Here is a 21612-nt window from a genome sequence, read left to right as displayed (position 1 = left end):
TATCCCAGTGTTTGTGAAAGTACCCCAGTGTATGTGAGAGTAACAGTATCCCAGTGTCTGTGAGAGTAACAGTATCCCAGTGTCTGTGAGAGTAACTGTATCCCAGTGAGTATGTGTGAGAGTAACAGTATCCCAGTGTGTGTGTGTGAGAGTAACACTATCCCAGTGGATGTGTGAGAGTAACAGTATCCCAGTGTCTGTGAGAGTAACAGTATCCCAGTGTCTGAGAGAGTAACAGTATCCCAGTGTCTGTGAGATTAACAGTTTCGCAGTATGTGTGAGAGTAACAGTATCCCAGTGTCTGTGAGAGTAACAGTATTCCAGCGTCTGAGAGTAACACTATCCCAGTGTCTGTGAGAGTAACAGTCTCCCAGTGTCTGTGAGAGTAACAGTATCCAAGTGTCTGTGAGAGTAACACTATCCCAGTGTCTGTGAGAGTAACAGCATCCCAGTGTGTGTGTGAGAATAACAGTATCCCAGTTTCTGAGAGAGTAACAGTATCCCGTGACTGTGTGAGAGACTAACAGTATCCTCGTGTGTGCGTGTGAGAGCAACAGTATGCCATTGTTTGTGAAAGTACCCCAGTGTATGTGTGAGAGTAACAGTATCCCAGTGTCTGTGAGAGTAACAGTATCCCAGTGACTGTGAGAGTGACAGTATCCCAGTGTGTGTGTGTGTAAGAGTAACAGTATCCCAGTGTGTGTGTATGAGAGTAACAGTATCCCAGTGTCTGAGAGAGTAACAGTATCCCAGTGTCTGTGAGATTACCAGTATCCCAGTGTGTGTGTGTGAGAGTAACAGTATCCCACTGTGAGAGTAACAGTATCCCAGTGTCTGTGAGATTAACAGTATTTCAGTGAGTATGTGTGAGAGTAACAGTATCCCAGTGTGTGTGTGTGAGAGTAACACTATCCCAGTGTCTGTGCGAGTCACAGTATCCCAGTGTCTGTGAGATTAACAGTTTCCCAGTATGTGTGAGAGTAACAATATCCCAGTGTCTGTGAGAGTAACAGTTTCCCAGTGTCTAAGAGAGTAACAGTTTCCCAGTGTGTGTGTGTGAGAGTAACAGTATCCCACTGTCTGTGAGATTAACAGTATCCCAGTGTGTGTGTGTGAGAGTAACACTATCCCAGTGTCTGTGAGAGTAACAGTATCCCAGTGTCTGTGAGATTAACAGTATTTCAGTGAGTATGTGTGAGAGTAACAGTATCCCAGTGTGTGTGTGTGAGAGTAACACTATCCCAGTGTCTGTGCGAGTAACAGTATCCCAGTGTCTGTGAGATTAACAGTTTCCCAGTATGTGTGAGAATAACAGTATCCCAGTGTCTGTGAGAGTAACAGTTTCCCAGTGTCTAAGAGAGTAACAGTATCCCAGTGTGTGTGTGTGAGAGTAACAGTATCCCACTGTGAGAGTAACAGTATCCCAGTGTGTGTGTGTGAGAGTAACACTATCCCAGTGTCTGTGAGAGTAACAGTATCCCAGTGTGTGTGTGTGTGAGAGTAACACTATCCCAGTGTCTGTGAGAGTAACAGTATCCCAGTGTTTGTGAAAGTACCCCAGTGTATGTGAGAGTAACAGTATCCCAGTGTCTGTGAGAGTAACAGTATCCCAGTGGCTGTGAGAGTAACTGTATCCCAGTGAGTATGTGTGAGAGTAACAATATCCCAGTGTGTGTGTGTGAGAGTAACACGATCCCAGTGTATGTGTGAGAGAGTAACAATATCCCAGTGTCTGTGAGAGTAACAGTTTCCCAGTGTCTAAGAGAGTAACAGTTTCCCAGTGTGTGTCTGAGAGAGTAACAGTATCCCAGTGTCTGTGAGATTACCAGTATCCCAGTGTGTGTGTGTGAGAGTAACAGTATCCCACTGTGAGAGTAACAGTATCCCAGTGTCTGTGAGATTAACAGTATTTCAGTGAGTATGTGTGAGAGTAACAGTATCCCAGTGTGTGTGTGTGAGAGTAACACTATCCCAGTGTCTGTGCGAGTCACAGTATCCCAGTGTCTGTGAGATTAACAGTTTCCCAGTATGTGTGAGAGTAACAATATCCCAGTGTCTGTGAGAGTAACAGTTTCCCAGTGTCTAAGAGAGTAACAGTTTCCCAGTGTGTGTGTGTGAGAGTAACAGTATCCCACTGTCTGTGAGATTAACAGTATCCCAGTGTGTGTGTGTGAGAGTAACACTATCCCAGTGTCTGTGAGAGTAACAGTATCCCAGTGTCTGTGAGATTAACAGTATTTCAGTGAGTATGTGTGAGAGTAACAGTATCCCAGTGTGTGTGTGTGAGAGTAACACTATCCCAGTGTCTGTGCGAGTAACAGTATCCCAGTGTCTGTGAGATTAACAGTTTCCCAGTATGTGTGAGAATAACAGTATCCCAGTGTCTGTGAGAGTAACAGTTTCCCAGTGTCTAAGAGAGTAACAGTATCCCAGTGTGTGTGTGTGAGAGTAACAGTATCCCACTGTGAGAGTAACAGTATCCCAGTGTGTGTGTGTGAGAGTAACACTATCCCAGTGTCTGTGAGAGTAACAGTATCCCAGTGTGTGTGTGTGTGAGAGTAACACTATCCCAGTGTCTGTGAGAGTAACAGTATCCCAGTGTTTGTGAAAGTACCCCAGTGTATGTGAGAGTAACAGTATCCCAGTGTCTGTGAGAGTAACAGTATCCCAGTGGCTGTGAGAGTAACTGTATCCCAGTGAGTATGTGTGAGAGTAACAGTATCCCAGTGTGTGTGTGTGAGAGTAACACGATCCCAGTGTATGTGTGAGAGAGTAACAGTATCCCAGTGTCTGTGAGAAGAACAGTTTCCCAGTATGTGTGAGAGTAACAGTATCCCAGTGTCTGTGAGAGTAACAGTATTCCAGTGTCTGAGAGTAACACTATCCCAGTGTCTGTGAGAGTAACAGTATCCCAGTGTCTGTGAGAGTAACAGTATCCAAGTGTCTGTGAGAGTAACACTATCCCAGTGTCTGTGAGAGTAACAGCATCCCAGTGTGTGTGTGAGAATAACAGTATCCCAGTTTCTGACAGGGTAACAGTATCCCGTGTCTGTGTGAGAGACTAACAGTATCCGAGTGTGTGCGTGTGAGAGTAACACTATCCCAGTGTCTGTGCAAGTCACAGTATCCCAGTGTATGTGTGAGAGTAACAGTATCCCAGTGTCTGTGAGAGTAACAGTATCCCAGTAACTGTGAGAGTGACAGTATCCCAGTGTGTGTGTGTAAGAGTAACAGGATCCCAGTGTGTATGTGTGTGAGTAACAGTGTACCAGTGTCTGAGAGTAACAGTATCCTAGTGTCTGTGAGAGTAACAGTATCCCAGTGTCTGTGAGAGTAACTGTATCCCAGTATGCGTGAGAGTAACTGTATCCCAGTGTGTGTGTGTGTGTGAGAGTAACACTATCCCAGTGTCTGTGAGAGTAACAGTATCCCAGTGTCAGTGAGAGTAACAGTAGCCCAGTGTGTGTGTGTGTGAGTAACACTATCCCAGTGTCTGTGAGAGAAACAGAATCCCAGTGTGTGTGTGTGAGTAACACTATCCCAGGATCTGTGAGAGTAACAGTATCCCACTGTCTGTGAGATTAACAGTATCCCAGTGAGTATGTGTGAGAGTAACAGTATCCCAGTGTGTGTGTGTGAGAGTAACAGTATCCCAGTGTCTGTGAGATTAACAGTATCCCAGTGTCTGTGATAGTAACAGTTTCCCAGTGTCTGTGAGATTAACAGTATCCCAGTGAGTATGTGTGAGAGTAACAGTATCCCAGTGTGTGTGTGTGAGAGTAACAGTATCCCAGTGTCTGTGAGAGAAACAGTATCCCGGTGTGTGTGTGTGAGTAACACTATCCCAGGGTCTGTGAGAGGAACAGTATCCCAGTGTCTGTGAGATTAACAGTATTCTAGTGTCTGTGAGAGTAACAGTATCCCAGTGTCTGTGAGATTAACAGTATCCCAGTGTGCGTGTGAGAGAGTAACACTATCCCAGTGTCTGTGAGATTAACAGTATCCCACTGTGTGTGTGTGAGAGTAACAGTATCCCAGTGTCTGTGAGAGTAACAGTATCCCAGTGTCTGTGATAGTAACAGTATCCCAGTGTCTGTGAGATTAACAGTATCCCAGTGAGTATGTGTGAGAGTAACAGTATCCCAGTGTGTGTGTGTGTGAGAGTAACAGTATCCCAGTGTCTGTGAGATTAACAGTATCCCAGTGTGTGTCTGAGAGTAACACTATCCCAATGTCTCTGAGAGTAACAGTATCCCAGTGTCTGTGAAATTAACAGTATCCCAGTGTGTGTGTGTGAGAGTAACACTATTCCAGTGTCTGTGAGAGTAACAGTATCCCAGTGAATGTGAGAGTAACACTATCCCAGTGTCTGTGAGAGTAACAGTATCCCAGTGTCTGTGAGATTAACAGTATCCCAGTGTCTGTGAGATTAACAGTTTCCCAGTGAGTATGTGTGAGAGTAACACTATCCCAGTGTGTGTGTGTGAGAGTAACAGTATCCCAGTGTCTGAGAGAGTAACAGTATCCCAGTGTCTGTAAGATTGCCAGTATACCACTGTGTGTGTGTGAGAGAGTAATAGTATCCCACTGTCTGTGAGAGTAACAGTATCCCAGTGTCTGTGAGATTAACAGTATCTAAGTGAGCATGTGTGAGAGTAACAGTATCCCAGTGTGTGTGTGTGAGAGTAACACTATCCCAGTGTCTGTGAGAGTAACAGTATCCCAGTGTCTGTGCGATTAACAGTTTCCCAGTATGTGTGAGAGTAACACTATCCCAGTGTCTGTGAGAGTAACAGTATCCCAGTGTCTAAGAGAGTAACAGTATCCCAGTGTGTGTGTGAGAGAGTAACAGTATCCCAGTGTCTGTGAGATTAACAGTATCCCAGTGTGTGTGTGAGAGTAACAGTATCCCAGTGACTGAGAGAGTAACAGTATCCCAGTGTCTGTGAGATTAACAGTTTCCCAATGAGTATGTGTGAGAGTAACAGTATCCCAGTGTGTGTGAGATTAACAGTATCCCAGTGTGTGAATGTGAGAGTAACACTATCCCAGTGTCTGTGAGAGTAACAGTATCCCAGTGTCTGTGAGATTAACAGTATCCCAGTGTCTGTGAGATTAACAGTTTCCCAGTGAGTATGTGTGAGAGTAACAGTATCCCAGTGTGTGTGTGTGAGAGTAACAGGATCCCAGTGTCTGAGAGAGTAATAGTATCCCAGTGTCTATGAGATTAACAGTATTTCAGCGAGTATGTGAGAGTAACAGTATCCCAGTGTGTGTGTGTGAGAGTAACACTATCCCAGTGTCTGTGCGAGTAACAGTATCCCAGTGTCTGTGAGATTAACAGTTTCCCAGTATGTGTGAGAGTAACAGTATCCCAGTGTCTGTGTGATTAACAGTATCCCAGTGTGTGTGTGTGTGAGAGTAACAGTATCCCAGTGTCTGTGAGAGAAACAGTATCCCAGTGTGTGTGTGTGAGTAACACTATCCCAGGGTCTGTGAGAGTAACAGTATCCCAGTGTCTGTGAGATTAACAGTATTCTAGTGTCTGTGAGAGTAACAGTATCCCAGTGTCTGTGAGATTAACAGTATCCCAGTGTGTGTGTGAGAGAGTAACACTATCCCAGTGTCTGTGAGAGTAACAGTATCCCAGTGTCTGTGAGATTAACAGTATCCCAGTGTGTGTGTGTGTGAGAGTAACAGTATCCCAGTGTCTGTGAGATTAACAGTATCCCAGTGTCTGTGATAGCAACAGTATCCCAGTGTCTGTGAGATTAACAGTATCCCAGTGAGTATGTGTGAGAGTAACAGTATCCCAGTGTGTGTCTGTGAGAGTAACACTATCCCAATGTCTGTGAGAGTAACAGTATCCCAGTGAATGTGAGAGTAACACTATCCCAGTGTCTGTGAGAGTAACAGTATCCCAGTGTCTGTGAGATTAACAGTATCCCAGTGTCTGTGAGATTAACAGTTTCCCAGTGAGTATGTGTGAGAGTAACAGTATCCCAGTGTGTGTGTGTGAGAGTAACAGTATCCCAGTGTCTGAGAGAGTAACAGTATCCCAGTGTCTGTAAGATTACCAGTATCCCACTGTGTGTGTGTGAGAGAGTAATAGTATTCCACTGTCAGTGAGAGTAACAGTATCCCAGTGTCTGTGAGATTAACAGTATCTAAGTGAGCATGTGTGAGTAACAGTATCCCAGTGTGTGTGTGAGAGTAACACTATCCCAGTGTCTGTGAGAGTAACAGTATCCCAGTGTCTGTGAGATTAACAGTTTCCCAGTATGTGTGAGAGTAACACTATCCCAGTGTCTGTGAGAGTAACAGTATCCCAGTGTCTAAGAGAGTAACAGTATCCCAGTGTGTGTGTGAGAGAGTAACAGTATCCCAGTGTCTAAGAGAGTAACAGTATCCCAGTGTGTGTGTGAGAGAGTAACAGTATCCCAGTGTCTGTGAGATTAACAGTATCCCAGTGTGTGTGTGAGAGTAACAGTATCCCAGTGACTGAGAGAGTAACAGTATCCCAGTGTCTGTGAGATTAACAGTTTCCCAATGAGTATGTGTGAGAGTAACAGTATCCCAGTGTGTGTGAGATTAACAGTATCCCAGTGTGTGTGTGTGAGAGAAACAGTATCCCAGTGTCTGTGAGATTAACAGTATCCCAGTGTCTGTGATAGTAACAGTATCCCAGTGTCTGTGATAGTAACAGTATCCCAGTGTCTGTGAGATTAACAGTATCCCAGTGAGTATGTGTGAGAGTAACAGTATCCCAGTGTGTGTGTGTGAGAGTAACAGTATCCCAGTGTCTGTGAGATTAACAGTATCCCAGTGTGTGTCTGTGAGAGTAACACTATCCCAATGTCTGTGAGAGTAACAGTATCCCAGTGTCTGTGAGATTAACAGTATCCCAGTATCTGTGAGATTAACAGTATCCCAGTGTGTGTGTGTGAGAGTAACACTATTCCAGTGTCTGTGAGAGTAACAGTATCCCAGTGAATGTGAGAGTAACACTATCCCAGTGTCTGTGAGAGTAACAGTATCCCAGTGTCTGTGAGATTAACAGTATCCCAGTGTCTGTGAGATTAACAGTTTACTAGTGAGTATGTGTGAGAGTAACAGTATCCCAGTGTGTGTGTGTGAGAGTAACAGTATCCCAGTGTCTGAGAGAGTAACAGTATCCCAGTGTCTGTAAGATTACCAGTATCCCACTGTGTGTGTGTGTGAGAGAGTAATAGTATCCCACTGTCTGTGAGAGTAACAGTATCCCAGTGTCTGTGAGATTAACAGTTTCCCAGTATGTGTGAGAGTAACACTATCCCAGTGTCTGTGAGAGTAACAGTATCCCAGTGTCTAAGAGAGTAACAGTATCCCAGTGTGTGTGTGAGAGAGTAACAGTATCCCAGTGTCTGTGAGATTAACAGTATCCCAGTGTGTGTGTGAGAGTAACAGTATCCCAGTGTCTGTGAGATAAACAGTTTCCCAATGAGTATGTGTGAGAGTAACAGTATCCCAGTGTGTGTGAGATTAACAGTATCCCAGTGTGTGAGTGTGAGAGTAACAGTATCCCAGTGTCTGAGAGAGTAACAGTATCCCAGTGTCTGTGAGATTAACAGTTTCCCAGTGTCTGTGAGATTAACAGAATCCCAGTGTGTGTGTGAGAGTAACAGTATCCCAGTGACTGAGAGAGTAACAGTATCCCAGTGTCTGTGAGATTAACAGTTTCCCAATGAGTATGTGTGAGAGTAACAGTATCCCAGTGTGTGTGAGATTAACAGTATCCCAGTGTGTGAATGTGAGAGTAACACTATCCCAGTGTCTGTGAGAGTAACAGTATCCCAGTGTCTGTGAGATTAACAGTATCCCAGTGTCTGTGAGATTAACAGTTTCCCAGTGAGTATGTGTGAGAGTAACAGTATCCCAGTGTGTGTGTGTGAGAGTAACAGTATCCCAGTGTCTGAGAGAGTAACAGTATCCCAGTGTCTGTGAGATTACCAGGATCCCAGTGTGTGTGTGTGAGAGTAACAGTATCCCACTGTGAGAGTAACAGTATCCCAGTGTCTGTGAGATTAACAGTATTTCAGTGAGTATGTGAGAGTAACAGTATCCCAGTGTGTGTGTGAGAGAGTAACACTATCCCAGTGTCTGTGCGAGTAACAGTATCCCAGTGTCTGTGAGGTTAACAGTTTCCCAGTATGTGTGAGAGTAACAGTATCCCAGTGTCTGTGAGAGTAACAGTTTCCCAGTGTCTAAGAGAGTAACAGTATCCCAGTGTGTGTGTGTGAGAGTAACAGTATCCCAGTGTCTGTGAGATTAACAGAATCCCAGTGTGTGTGTGAGAGTAACAGTATCCCAGTGAATGTGAGAGTAACACTATCCCAGTGTCTGTGAAAGTAACTGTATCGCAGTGTCTGTGAGAGTAACAGTTTCCCAGTGTCTAAGAGAGTAACAGTTTCCCAGTGTGTGTGTGTGAGAGTAACAGTATCCTACTGTCTGTGAGAGTAACAGTATCCCAGTGTCTGTGAGATTAACAGTATCTCAGTGAGCATGTGTGAGAGTAACAGTATCCCAGTGTGTGTGTGTGAGAGTAACAGCATCCCTGTGTCTGTGAGAGTAACAGTATCCCAGTGTCTGTGATAGTAACAGTATCCCAGTGTCTGTTGGATTAACAGTATCCCAGTGAGTATGTGTGAGAGTAACAGTATCCCAGTGTGTGTGTGTGAGAGTAACAGTATCCCAGTGTCTGTGAGATTAACAGTATCCCAGTGTGTGTCTGTGAGAGTAACACTATCCCAATGTCTGTGAGAGTAACAGTATCCCAGTGTCTGTGAGATTAACAGTATCCCAGTGTGTGTGTGTGAGAGTAACACTATTCCAGTGTCTGTGAGAGTAACAGTATCCCAGTGAATGTGAGAGTAACACTATCCCAGTGTCTGTGAGATTAACAGTATCCCAGTGAGTATGTGTGAGAGTAACAGTATCCCAGTGTCTGTGAGATTAACAGTATCCCAGTGTGTCTGTGAGAGTAACACTATCCCAATGTCTGTGAGAGTAACAGTATCCCAGTGTCTGTGAGATTACCAGGATCCCAGTGTGTGTGTGTGAGAGTAACAGTATCCCACTGTGAGAGTAACAGTATCCCAGTGTCTGTGAGATTAACAGTATTTCAGTGAGTATGTGAGAGTAACAGTATCCCAGTGTGTGTGTGAGAGAGTAACACTATCCCAGTGTCTGTGCGAGTAACAGTATCCCAGTGTCTGTGAGGTTAACAGTTTCCCAGTATGTGTGAGAGTAACAGTATCCCAGTGTCTGTGAGAGTAACAGTTTCCCAGTGTCTAAGAGAGTAACAGTATCCCAGTGTGTGTGTGTGAGAGTAACAGTATCCCAGTGTCTGTGAGATTAACAGAATCCCAGTGTGTGTGTGAGAGTAACAGTATCCCAGTGAATGTGAGAGTAACACTATCCCAGTGTCTGTGAAAGTAACTGTATCGCAGTGTCTGTGAGAGTAACAGTTTCCCAGTGTCTAAGAGAGTAACAGTTTCCCAGTGTGTGTGTGAGAGAGTAACAGTATCCTACTGTCTGTGAGAGTAACAGTATCCCAGTGTCTGTGAGATTAACAGTATCTCAGTGAGCATGTGTGAGAGTAACAGTATCCCAGTGTGTGTGTGTGAGAGTAACAGTATCCCAGTGTCTGTGAGAGTAACAGTATCCCAGTGTCTGTGATAGTAACAGTATCCCAGTGTCTGTGAGATTAACAGTATCCCAGTGAGTATGTGTGAGAGTAACAGTATCCCAGTGTGTGTGTGTGAGAGTAACAGTATCCCAGTGTCTGTGAGAGTAACAGTATCCCAGTGTGTGTGTGTGAGAGTAACAGTATCCCAATGTCTGTGAGAGTAACAGTATCCCAGTGTCTGTGAGATTAACAGTATCCCAGTGTGTGTGTGCGAGAGTAACACTATTCCAGTGTCTGTGAGAGTAACAGTATCCCAGTGAATGTGAGAGTAACACTATCCCAGTGTCTGTGAGAGTAACAGTATCCCAGTGTCTGTGAGATTAACAGTATCCCAGTGTCTGTGAGATTAACAGTTTACTAGTATGTGTGAGAGTAACAGTATCCCAGTGTGTGTGTGCGAGAGTAACAGTATCCCAGTGTCTGAGAGAGTAACAGTATCCCAGTGTCTGTAAGATTACCAGTATCCCACTGTGTGTGTGTGAGAGAGTAATAGTATCCCACTGTCTGTGAGAGTAACAGTATCCCAGTGTGTGAGATTAACAGTATCTAAGTGAGCATGTGTGAGTAACAGTATCCCAGTGTCTGTGAGATTAACAGTATCCCAGTGTGTGTGTGAGAGTAACAGTATCCCAGTGACTGAGAGAGTAACAGTATCCCAGTGTCTGTGAGATTAACAGTTTCCCAATGAGTATGTGTGAGAGTAACAGTATCCCAGTGTGTGTGAGATTAACAGTATCCCAGTGTGTGAGTGTGAGAGTAACAGTATCCCAGTGTCTGAGAGAGTAACAGTATCCCAGTGTCTGTGAGAGTAACAGTATCCCAGTGTCTGTGAGATTAACAGTATCCCAGTGTGTGTGTGAGAGTAACAGTATCCCAGTGACTGAGAGAGTAACAGTATCCCAGTGTCTGTGAGATTAACAGTTTCCCAATGAGTATGTGTGAGAGTAACAGTATCCCAGTGTGTGTGAGATTAACAGTATCCCAGTGTGTGAATGTGAGAGTAACACTATCCCAGTGTCTGTGAGAGTAACAGTATCCCAGTGTCTGTGAGATTAACAGTATCCCAGTGTCTGTGAGATTAACAGTTTCCCAGTGAGTATGTGGGCGAGTAACAGTATCCCAGTGTGTGTGTGTGAGAGTAACAGTATCCCAGTGTCTGAGAGTAACAGTATCCCAGTGTCTGTGAGATTACCAGTATCCCAGTGTGTGTGTGTGAGAGTAACAGTATCCCACTGTGAGAGTAACAGTATCCCAGTGTCTGTGAGATTAACAGTATTTCAGTGAGTATGTGTGAGAGTAACAGTATCCCAGTGTGTGTGTGTGAGAGTAACACTATCCCAGTGTCTGTGCGACTAACAGTATCCCAGTGTCTGTGAGATTAACAGTTTCCCAGTGTCTGTGAGATTAACAGTTTCCCAGTGAGTATGTGTGAGAGTAACAGTATCCCAGTGTGTGTGTGTGAGAGTAACACTATCCCAGTGTCTGTGCGACTAACAGTATCCCAGTGTCTGTGAGATTAACAGTTTCCCAGTATTTGTGAGAGTAACAGTATCCCAGTGTCTGTGAGAGTAACAGTTTCCCAGTGTCTAAGAGAGTAACAGTCTCCCAGTGTGTGTGTGTGAGAGTAACAGTATCCCAGTGTCTGTGAGAGTAACAGTATCCCAGTGAATGTGAGAGTAACACTATCCCAGTGTCTGTGAGATTAACAGTATCCCAGTGTCTGTGAGATTAACTGTTTCCCAGTGAGTATGTGTGAGAGTAACAGTATCCCAGTGTGTGTGTGTGAGAGTAACAGTATCCCAGTGTGTGAGAGAGTAACAGTATCCCAGTGTCTGTGAGATTACCAGGATCCCAGTGTGTGTGTGTGAGAGTAACAGTATCCCACTGTGAGAGTAACAGTATCCCAGTGTCTGTGAGATTAACAGTATTTCAGTGAGTATGTGTGAGAGTAACAGTATCCCAGTGTGTGTGTGAGACAGTAACACAATCCCAGTGTCTGTGAGAGTAACAGTATCCCAGTGTCTGTGAGATTAACAGTTTCCCAGTATGTGTGAGAGTAACAGTTTCCCAGTGTCTAAGAGAGTAACAGTTTCCCAGTGTGTGTGTGTGAGTAACAGTATCCCAGTGTCTGTGAGATTAACAGTATCCCAGTGTGTGTGTGAGAGTAACAGTATCCCAGTGTCTGAGAGAGTAACAGTATCCCAGTGTCTGTGAGATTAACAGTTTTCCAATGAGTATGTGTGAGAGTAACAGTATCCCAGTATATGTGAGATTAACAGTATCCCAGTGTGTGAGTGTGAGAGTAACAGTATCCCAATGTCTGAGAGAGTAACAGTATCCCAGTGTCTGTGAGATTAACAGTATCCCAGTGTGTGTGTGTGAGAGTAACAGTATCCCAGTGTCTGTGAGAGTAACACTATCCCAGTGTCTGTGAGAGTAACAGTATCCCAGTGTTTGTGAAAGTACCCCAGTGTATGTGAGAGTACCAGTGTCCCAGTGTGTGTGAGAGTAACTGTATCCCAGTGAGTATGTGTGAGAGTAACAGTATCCCAGTGTCTGAGAGAGTAACAGTATCCCAGTGTCTGTGAGATTAACAGTTTCCCAGTATGTGTGAGAGTAACAGTATCCCAGTATCTGTGAGAGTAACAGTATCCCAGTGTTTGTGAAAGTACCCCAGTGTATGTGAGAGTAACAGTATTCCAGTGTCTGTGAGAGTAACAGATACCAGTGTCTGAGAGAGTAACAGTATCCCAGTGTCTGTGAGATTAACAGTTTCCCAGTATGTGTGAGAGTAACAGTATCCCAGTGTCTGTGAGAGTAACAGTATCCCAGTGTTTGTGAAAGTACCCCAGTGTCTGTGAGAGTAACAGTATCCCAGTGTCTGTGAGAGTAACAGTATCCCAGTGTCTGAGAGAGTAACAGTATCCCAGTGTCTGTGAGATTAACAGTTTCCCAGTATGTGTGAGAGTAACAGTATCCCAGTGTGTCTGTGAGAGTAACAGTATCCCAGTGTCTGTGAGAGTAACAGTATCCCAGTGTCTGAGAGAGTAACAGTATCCAAGTGTCTGTGAGAGTAACACTATCCCAGTGTCTGTGAGAGTAACAGCATCCCAGTGTCTGTGAGAGTAACAGCATCCCAGTGTGTGTGTGAGAATAACAGTATCCCAGTTTCTGAGAGAGTAACAGTATCCCAGTGACTGTGAGAGTGACAGTATCCCAGTGTGTGCGTGTGAGAGTAACAGTATCCCATTGTTTGTGAAAGTACCCCAGTGTATGTGTGAGAGTAACAGTATCCCAGTGTCTGTGAGAGTAACAGTATCCCAGTGACTGTGAGAGTGACAGTATCCGTGTGTGTGTGTAAGAGTAACAGTATCCCAGTGTGTGTGTGTGAGAGTAACACTATCCCAGTGTTTGTGAAAGTACCCCAGTGTATGTGTGAGAGTAACAGTGTACCAGTGTCTGAGAGTAACAGTATCCTAGTGTCTGTGAGAGTAACAGTATCCCAGTGTCTGTGAGAGTAACTGTATCCCAGTGTCTGTGAGAGTAACTGTATCCCAGTGTGTGTGTGTGTGAGAGTAACACTATCCCAGTGTCTGTGAGAGTAACAGTATCCCAGTGTCTGTGAGAGTAACAGTAGCCCAGTGTGTGTGTGTGAGAGTAACACTTTCCCAGTGTCTGTGAGAGAAACAGAATCCCAGTGTGTGTGTGTGAGTAACACTATCCCAGGGTCTGTGAGAAGTAACAGTATCCCAGTGTCTGTGAGATTAACAGTATTCTAGTGTCTGAGAGTAACAGTATCCCAGTGTCTGTGAGGGTAACAGTATCCCAGTGTCTGTGAGATTAACAGTATCCCAGTGTGTGTGTGAGACAGTAACACAATCCCAGTGTCTGTGAGAGTAACAGTATCCCAGTGTCTGTGAGATTAACAGTATCCCAGTGTGTGTGTGTGAGAGTAACAGTATCCCAGTGTCTGTGAGAGTAACAGTATCCCAGTGTGTGTGTGTGAGAGTAACAGTATCCCAGTGTCTGTGAGAGAAACAGTATCCCAGTGTCTGTGAGAGTAATAGTATCCCAGTGTCTGTGAGATTAACAGTATCCCAGTGAGTATGTGTGAGAGTAACAGTATCCCAGTGTGTGTGTGTGAAAGTAACAGTATCCCAGTGTCTGTGAGATTACCAGTATCCCAGTGTGTGTGTGTGTGTGAGAGTAACAGTATCCCACTGTCGGTGAGAGTAACAATATCCCAGTGTCTGTGAGGTTAACAGTATCTCAGTAAGTATGTGTGAGAGTAACAGTATCCCAGTGTGTGTGTGTGAGAGTAACACTATCCCAGTGTCTGTGAGAGTAACAGTATCCCAGTGTCTGTGAGATTAACAGTTTCCCAGTCTGTGTGAGAGTAACACTATCCCAGTGTCTGTGAGATTAACAGTATCCCAGTGTGTGTGAGAGTAACAGTATCCCAGTGTCTGAGAGAGTAACAGTATCCCAGTGTCTGTGAGATTAACAGTTTCCCAATGAGTATGTGTGAGAGTAACAGTATCCCAATGTGTGTGAGATTAACAGTATCCCAGTGTGTGAGTGTGAGAGTAACAGTATCCGTGTCTGAGAGAGTAACAGTATCTCAGTGTCTGTGAGATTAACAGTATCCCAGTGTGTGTGTGAGTAACAGTATCCCAGTGTCTGTGAGAGTAACACTATCCCAGTGTCTGTGAGAGTAACAGTATCCCAGTGTCTGTTGGATTAACAGTTTCCCAGTATGTGTGAGAGTAACACTATCCCACTGATTATGTGTGTGAGTAACAGTATCCCAGTGTGCATATGAGAGTAACAGTATCCCATTGTGTATGTGAGTGAGTCACAGTATCCCAGTATTTGTGTGAGAGGAACAGTATCCCAGTGTCTGTGTGAGAGTAATAGTATCCCAGAATTTGTGTGATAGTAACAGTACCCCAGTGTCTGAGAGAGTAACTGTATCCGAGTGTGTGCGTGTGAGAGTAACAGTATCCCAGTGTGCGTGTGTGAGTAACAGTATCCTCATGTATGCATGTGAGAGTAACAGTACCCCAGTGTCTATGAGAGTAACAGTATCTCCGTGCCTAGGAATGTTGTGGCTTTGCTGTATTTCGTTCTTAACAATAAACCAGTTTGCAGTTGTTAAGTGGGTTGATGATGTATCTCACTCCGAGCATTATACATGTTCACGCAAAAGATAACTATTGAAGATGCAGAATATCATGATGTGACTGCAGGATGTTTCTGGCCTTAGAAATTGACCCAGGATGCCACCTACAAAGTCTGTTCACACTGCACTGGGACCCAAGTGTACCTTCGGTCCTTGATATTTCACCACGCTGTCATTCAGAATCAGTAGCTCCGGACTGGGAATTGTGGGAATGTCACTGTCTCCTGAAAGGGAGCTCTCAATGCTCCGCCCATGGCCTCTGCGAATCCTCAACTGCCTTCTGTTCCCGCATTTACTGGACTGATCCGAATCCTTCGAAAGACACAAGGGTTTGATTTTTTTTATAGAATATGGATACCGTTACCATTACTGCAGCATTAAGAAATCGCATCCCACTGCTCCTCACTGAAACCACAAGAAATAGATTAGATTAGATTAGAGATACAGCACTGAAACAGGCCCTTCGGCCCACCGATGCTGTGCCGAACATCAACCACCCATTTATACTAATCCTACACTAATCCCATATTCCTACCAAACATCCCCACCTGTCCCTATATTTCCCTACCCTTTACCTATACTAGTGACAATTTATAATGGCCAATTTACCTATCAACCTGCAAGTCTTTTGGCTGTGGGAGGAAACCGGAGCACCCGGAGAAAACCCACGCAGACACAGGGAGAACTTGCAAACTCCACACAGGCAGTACCCGGAATCGAACCCGGGTCCCTGGAGCTGTGAGGCTGCGGTGCTAACCACTGCGCCACTGTGCCGCCCTAAATAGGAGCAGGAGTAGATCATATGACCCGTCAAGCCTACTCCGCCATTCAATACGATCATGGCTGATCTTGGGCTTCAACTCCATTTTCCCACCCGCTCGCCATATCTCTTGATTCCCTGAACGACCAAAAATCTGTCTATCCCAGCCTTAAATATCATCCACAACCCTCTGGGGCAGGGAATTCCAAAGATTCACAACCTTTTGAGTGAAATAATTTCCTCCTCATCTCAGTCCTAAATGATCGACCCCTTATCCTGAGACTGTGCCCTTGTGTTTTAGATTCCCTGACCAGCGGAAATAATCTCTCAGTGTCTACCCTTTGCAGCTCCTTCAGAATCTTATATGGTTCAATGAGGTCACCTCTCATTCTTCTAAACTCCAGAGAATACAGGCCCTATTTACTCAGCCTCTCATCACAGGACAACCCCCTCATCCCAGGGACCAATTTAGTAAACCTTCGCTGTACTGCCTCCAACACAAGTATATCCTTTCTTCAATGTGGAGACCAAAACTGCACACAGTATTCCAGATGTGGTCTCACCAAAACTTGTACAATTGTAGCAAGACTTCTTTATTCCTGTACTTCAATCCCATTGCAATAAAGGTCAACATGCCATTTGCCTTCCTAATTGCTTGCTGGACCTCCATGCTAACTTTCTGTGTTCCTTGCACAAGCACACCCAAGTCTCTGAACATCGACACTTACAAGTTACACACCTTTTAAAAAATATTCTGCTTTTCGACTCTTATGACCAAAGTGAATAACTTCACATTTCCCCACATTATATTCCATCTGCCATCTTGTTGCCCACTCACTTAACTTGTATATATCTCTTTGCAGCCTCTCTGTGTCCTCCCTACAGCTCATCTTTCCACCTACCTTTGTATCATCAGCAAACTTAGATACATTACTCTCTGTCTCTTCATCTAAGTCATTGATATAGATTATAAATAGCTTGACTCTTGCTCTTGGCTGCACAGAACTGTGTCTATCCCCTTGACAATACTGTCCCCTAATACCACGACATTCCTATTTACTCCTCCCTCTTGAATTGCTGCCTGTCCCACAGTGCCATGGTCAGTTTGCTCATCCACCCTGCAGGCCTCGCTCTCATCCATCCAAGCTGAAAGAACCTCAAACCTGCTTGACAATTGCAAGAGCTGAGGCTCCTCCACTTCTACCTTCTTGATCCCCATACCTGCCTTACTCGCAGTCACACACTCCTGTTCCTGACCACTGACCAAATCAGATGACCCTAACCTAAGGGGTGTAACAGGTAAACAGTGTGGTAAAGAAGGCATATGGAACGCTTTCCTTTATTGGCCGAGGTATAGAATACAAAAGCAGGGATGTAATGCTGAAACTGTATAAAATGTTGGTTAGGCCACAGCTGGAGTATTGCGTACAGTTCTGGTCACCACATTACAGGAAGGACATAATTGCTCTGGAGAGAGAGAGTACAGAGGAGATTTACAAGAACGTTGCCAGGGTTTGAAAGTTGCAGCTATGAGGAAAGATTGGATCGACTAGGGTTGTTTTCCTTCGAGCAGAGGAGGCTGAGGGGTGACTTAATTGAGGGGTACAAAATTATGAGGGGCCTTCATAAGAGTAGACAGGAAGGACCTGTTTCCCCTAGCGGAGAGATCAATTACCGGGGGGACACAGATTCAAGGTGATTGGTAAAAGGATTAGAGGGGACATGAGGAAAAACGTTTTCACCCAGAGGGTGATGGGTGTCTGGAATTCACTGCCAGGAATGGTGGTGGAGGCAGAAACCCTCAATTCTTTTAAAGGGTACCTGGACATGCACCTGAAGTGCTGTAACCTGCAAGGCTATGAACCAGGTGCTGGAAGGTGGGATTAGATTGGGCGGCTAGTTTTTTCGGCCGACACAGAGACGATGGGCTGAATGGCCTCCTTCTGTGCCATAATTTTTCTATGGTTCTGAAACACCCCCTCCCTGATGCAGTGTCTGTTGCTCGGCCCCCAGCTCGACTCTGAGCCAAAGCTCCTCGAGTTGCAGAAACACTGCAGACTTGTTTGCTGTGGATCACACTGGCGTCCACCAGCTCCCACATACTGCAGCTGCTACACATCAACTGCCCGGCCATCATTATAATGTGTGAATTAATTTTGCTTAAATAATTTATAATTAATAAACCCCACTACTACTAAGCTTTACTACTGCTGATAAACCTTACTACAACTAATAAAACCTTACTAATAAATTACCTGAGTCTCAGACGATTCTTATTTTTATTATTTCAATTAATGTTACACTAACCCCAATTAAAATTCCTTCTTTAGATAACAAAAAAAGATGCTCACAAACTTATAGAAACATAGAAACTAGGAGCAGGAGTAGGCCATTCAGCCCTTCGAGCGTGCTCCACCATTCATTATGATCATGGCTGATCATCCAACTCAGTAGCCTGTTCCCGATTTCGCCCCATACCCTTTGATTCCTTTGGACCCAAGAGCTATATCTAACTCCTTCTTGAAAACATACAATGTTTTGGCCTCAACTGCTTTCTGTGGTAGCGAATTCCACGGGCTCATCACTCTCTGGGTGAAGAAATTTCTCCTCATCTCAGTCCTGAAAGGTTGACCCCGTATCCTTAGACTATGACCCCTGGTTCTGGACTCCCCCACCATCGGAAACATCCTTCCTACATCTACCCTGTCAAGTCCTGTTAGAATTTTATAGGTTTCTATGAGATCCCCCCTCACTCTTCTGAACTCCAGCGAATATAATCCTAACTGACTCAATCTCTCCACATACGTCAGTCCCGCCATCCCAGGAATCAGTCTGGTAAACCTTCGCTGCACTCCCTCTATAGCAAAAACATCCTTCCTCAGATAAGGAGACCAAAATTGCACACAATATTCCAGGTGTGGCCTCACCAAGGCCCTGTATAACTGCAGCAAGATATCCCTGCTCCTGTACTCGAATCTTCTCGCTATGAAGGCCAACATACCATTTGCCCTTTTTACCGCCTCTCGCACCTGCATGCTTACTTTCAGCAACTGCTGTGCGAGAACACCCAGGTCTCGCTGCATATTCCCCTCTCACAGTTTATAGCCGTTCAGATAATAACCTGCCTTCCTATTTTTGCTACCAAAGTGGATAACCTCACATTTACCCACATTATACTGCATCTGTCATCCATTAGCCCACTCACTCAACTTGTCCAAATTACCCTGAAGCCTCTCTGCATCCTCCTCACAACTCACCCTCCCACCCAGTTTTGTGTCATCTGCAAATTTGGAGATATTACATTTAGTTCCCTCATCTAAATCATTAATGTATATTGTGAATAGCTGGGGTCCTAGCACCGATCCCTGCAGTACCCCACTAGTCACTGCCTGCCATTCGGAAAAAGACCCATTTGTCCCCACTCTTTGTTTGCTGTCCGTCAACCAACTTTCTATCCATCGCAATACACTACCCCCAATCCCATGCGCTTTAATTTTACATGCTAATCTCTTATGTGGGACTTTGTCGAAAGCCTTCTGAAAGTCCAAATAAACCACATCCACTGGCTCCCCCTCATCAACTCTACTGGTTACATCCTCAAAGAATTCTAGTAGATTTGTCAAGCATGATTTCCCTTTCGTAAATCCACGCTGACTCTGTCCGATTCTACCACTGTTCTCTAAGTGCTCTGCTATAAAATCTTTGATAATGGACTCTAGAATTTTCCCCACTACCAACGTCAGGCTGACTGGTCTTTAATTCCCTGCTTTCTCTCTACCTCCCTTTTTAAATAGTGGGGTTACATTAGCTACCCTCCAATCTGTAGGAACTGTTCCAGAGTCTATAGAATCTTGGAAGATGACCACAAATACAGCCACTATTTCTCGGGCCACTTCCTTAAGTACCCTGGGTTATACACCATCAGGCCCTGGGGATTTATCGGCCTTCAATCCCATCAATTTCCCCAACATCATTTCTCTACTCATACTGATTTCCTTCAGTTCCTCTCTCTCACTAAGCCCTGTGTTCCCCAACATTTCTGGTATGGTATTTGCGTTCTCCTTTGTGAAGACAGAACCAAAGTATGCATTTAGTTGGTCAGCCATTTCTTTGTTCCCCATAATAAATTCCCCTGTTTCTGACTGTAAGGGACCTCCATTTGTCTTCACCAATCTTTTTCTCTTCACATACCTATAGAAACATTTACTGTCAGTTTTTATGTTCCCCGCAAGCTTGCTCTCGTGCTCTATTTTCCCCTTCTTAATCAATTCCTTGATCCTCCTTTGCTGAATTCTAAACTGCTCCCAATCCTCAGGTCTGTTGTTATTTCTGGCAAATTTATATGCCTCTACCTTGGATCTAATGCTATCTCTAATTTTCCTTGTAAGCCATGGTTTGGCTACCTTTCCCGTTTTACTTTTGCGCCAGACAGGAATAAACAATTGTTGCAGTTCATCCATGCGCTCTTTAAATGTTTGCCATTGCCTATCCGTCATCCCTTTAAGTAACGTTTCCCAATCCGTCATGACCAACTCGCGCCTCATACCTTCGTAGTTTCCTTTACTAAGATTCAGGACCCTAGTCTCAGAATCAACTACGTCACTCTCCATCTTGATGAAGAATTCTATAATATTATGGTCGCTCGTCTCCAAGTGGCCTCGCATGACTAGATTGTCACTTACCTTCTTTGCTGGAACCTCACACATCAATTCCCCTTTCCCCCTCTGCACCTATTTCCCACGTGAACCAAATACCCACCTTCACATTCTGACTATGTCTCACTCCAATGAAATCTCCACTCCGTACGCCCCTCACTCCTTACATCCCACTGCCCTTCACTGTGAAACCACATCCCTCGCGCTGCACGTCACCTACTCCATACCCTTTGTCTGTCCTGTGTGGCAGTGTCCACTGTTCCCCACCTGTAAATACTGTCTCTTCACCCTGAGAAAGCCTCTCACACGCTGGACAGGTGACAGAGCAGAACTCAGCACATCCACTTCAAGCACAGTGTGAGACCAGCTGAGAAAGGAATGGTGCTGAGGGCTGTCCAAGCGTAGGATTTAAGCAGGTTCACTTCCTTTTCGGAAACACCCTGAAATCTGTGTAAATGGGCAGTGCTCTCATGCACCCTTTCTCACCTCGTTACTCTCCATAGATCCCTCACGGCTAACACCCAGTGCCTTCGTCCGCCCCTCACTGCTGCTGCCACTGCTCCTGCGGGTCGTCACAGCATTGGTGATGCAGAATGGATTCTCCTCTACAGTGGAGGGAAACTGACAGTCATTGTTATGGACACTGTCATCAGCCTGGGACATCCAACATGCACAGCCCCACCACACAGTCACTTACCACGCAGACAGAGCAAGAAAAAAACACCGGAAATGCATCGGCAGGAGTGTGGACAAGAGAGAGAAGGAAAAATGATTAACGGTTCAAGTCAGGGTCCCAATCAAAGATTTATACCCAAGACAATAAGCTGCCTTTTAAGCTGCTGATAGTCCTGTTCTCTGGGGATCTTGCAGCTCTGCCTGCGGTGGAGCGGGTCACATAGCTCGCTATGGATGAAGTGCTGTCCCACACATACATATGTTCATTTGCACACATACGTGTGCATGCAACACATACACATTCATGCTCACACTTGTTCACATATGTACACGTTCACTCACTCACTCACTTAAACTTATGCTCATGCTCACACACATACACTCACAACAGCAGCTGCAACAAGCCAGGACAGTCCCCAGCTGCTGGTGAATGGTGAGACAGGAGCAGCTGCACCTACCCCTGCTGCTGTTGCTTTCTACATCGTGCTCATTAATCGGGGAGGTGACATCACGGTTCCGGATATCCTCTTCATCTTCCTCCTGGTTGTTTTTGAATGTGACATACCCTTGTGGTGGGAGAGACTCTGAAAAGACAGTGAATGTGAGAACACAG

At 44.9% G+C, this 21612-nt stretch overlaps 1 protein-coding gene across 5 annotated transcripts in view; it reads right to left on the bottom strand.

Moving 5' to 3' along the window:
* anks3 (ankyrin repeat and sterile alpha motif domain containing 3) overlaps positions 1-21612 on the bottom strand; it is a 104962-nt gene that overhangs the window by 59403 nt on the left and 23947 nt on the right. For all 5 annotated transcript variants that reach the window (XR_010977427.1, XM_068056735.1, XM_068056736.1 and 2 more), the window contains 3 exons: positions 21458-21583; positions 20811-20929; positions 15054-15221 (listed from right to left, as the gene is read on the bottom strand). Coding sequence is in view for 4 of the 5 variants with exons in the window: in XM_068056735.1 (XP_067912836.1) it covers positions 15054-15221; positions 20811-20929; positions 21458-21583 (413 nt within the window). In the remaining variant the exon portion in view is untranslated. The remainder of the gene's footprint in view (positions 1-15053; positions 15222-20810; positions 20930-21457; positions 21584-21612) is intronic.

Source organism: Heterodontus francisci, chromosome 24 (assembly GCF_036365525.1).
Source record: "Heterodontus francisci isolate sHetFra1 chromosome 24, sHetFra1.hap1, whole genome shotgun sequence".
NCBI classification, from domain to species: Eukaryota; Metazoa; Chordata; class Chondrichthyes; order Heterodontiformes; family Heterodontidae; genus Heterodontus; species Heterodontus francisci.
This window is presented reverse-complemented; position numbering and strand designations above follow the sequence as displayed.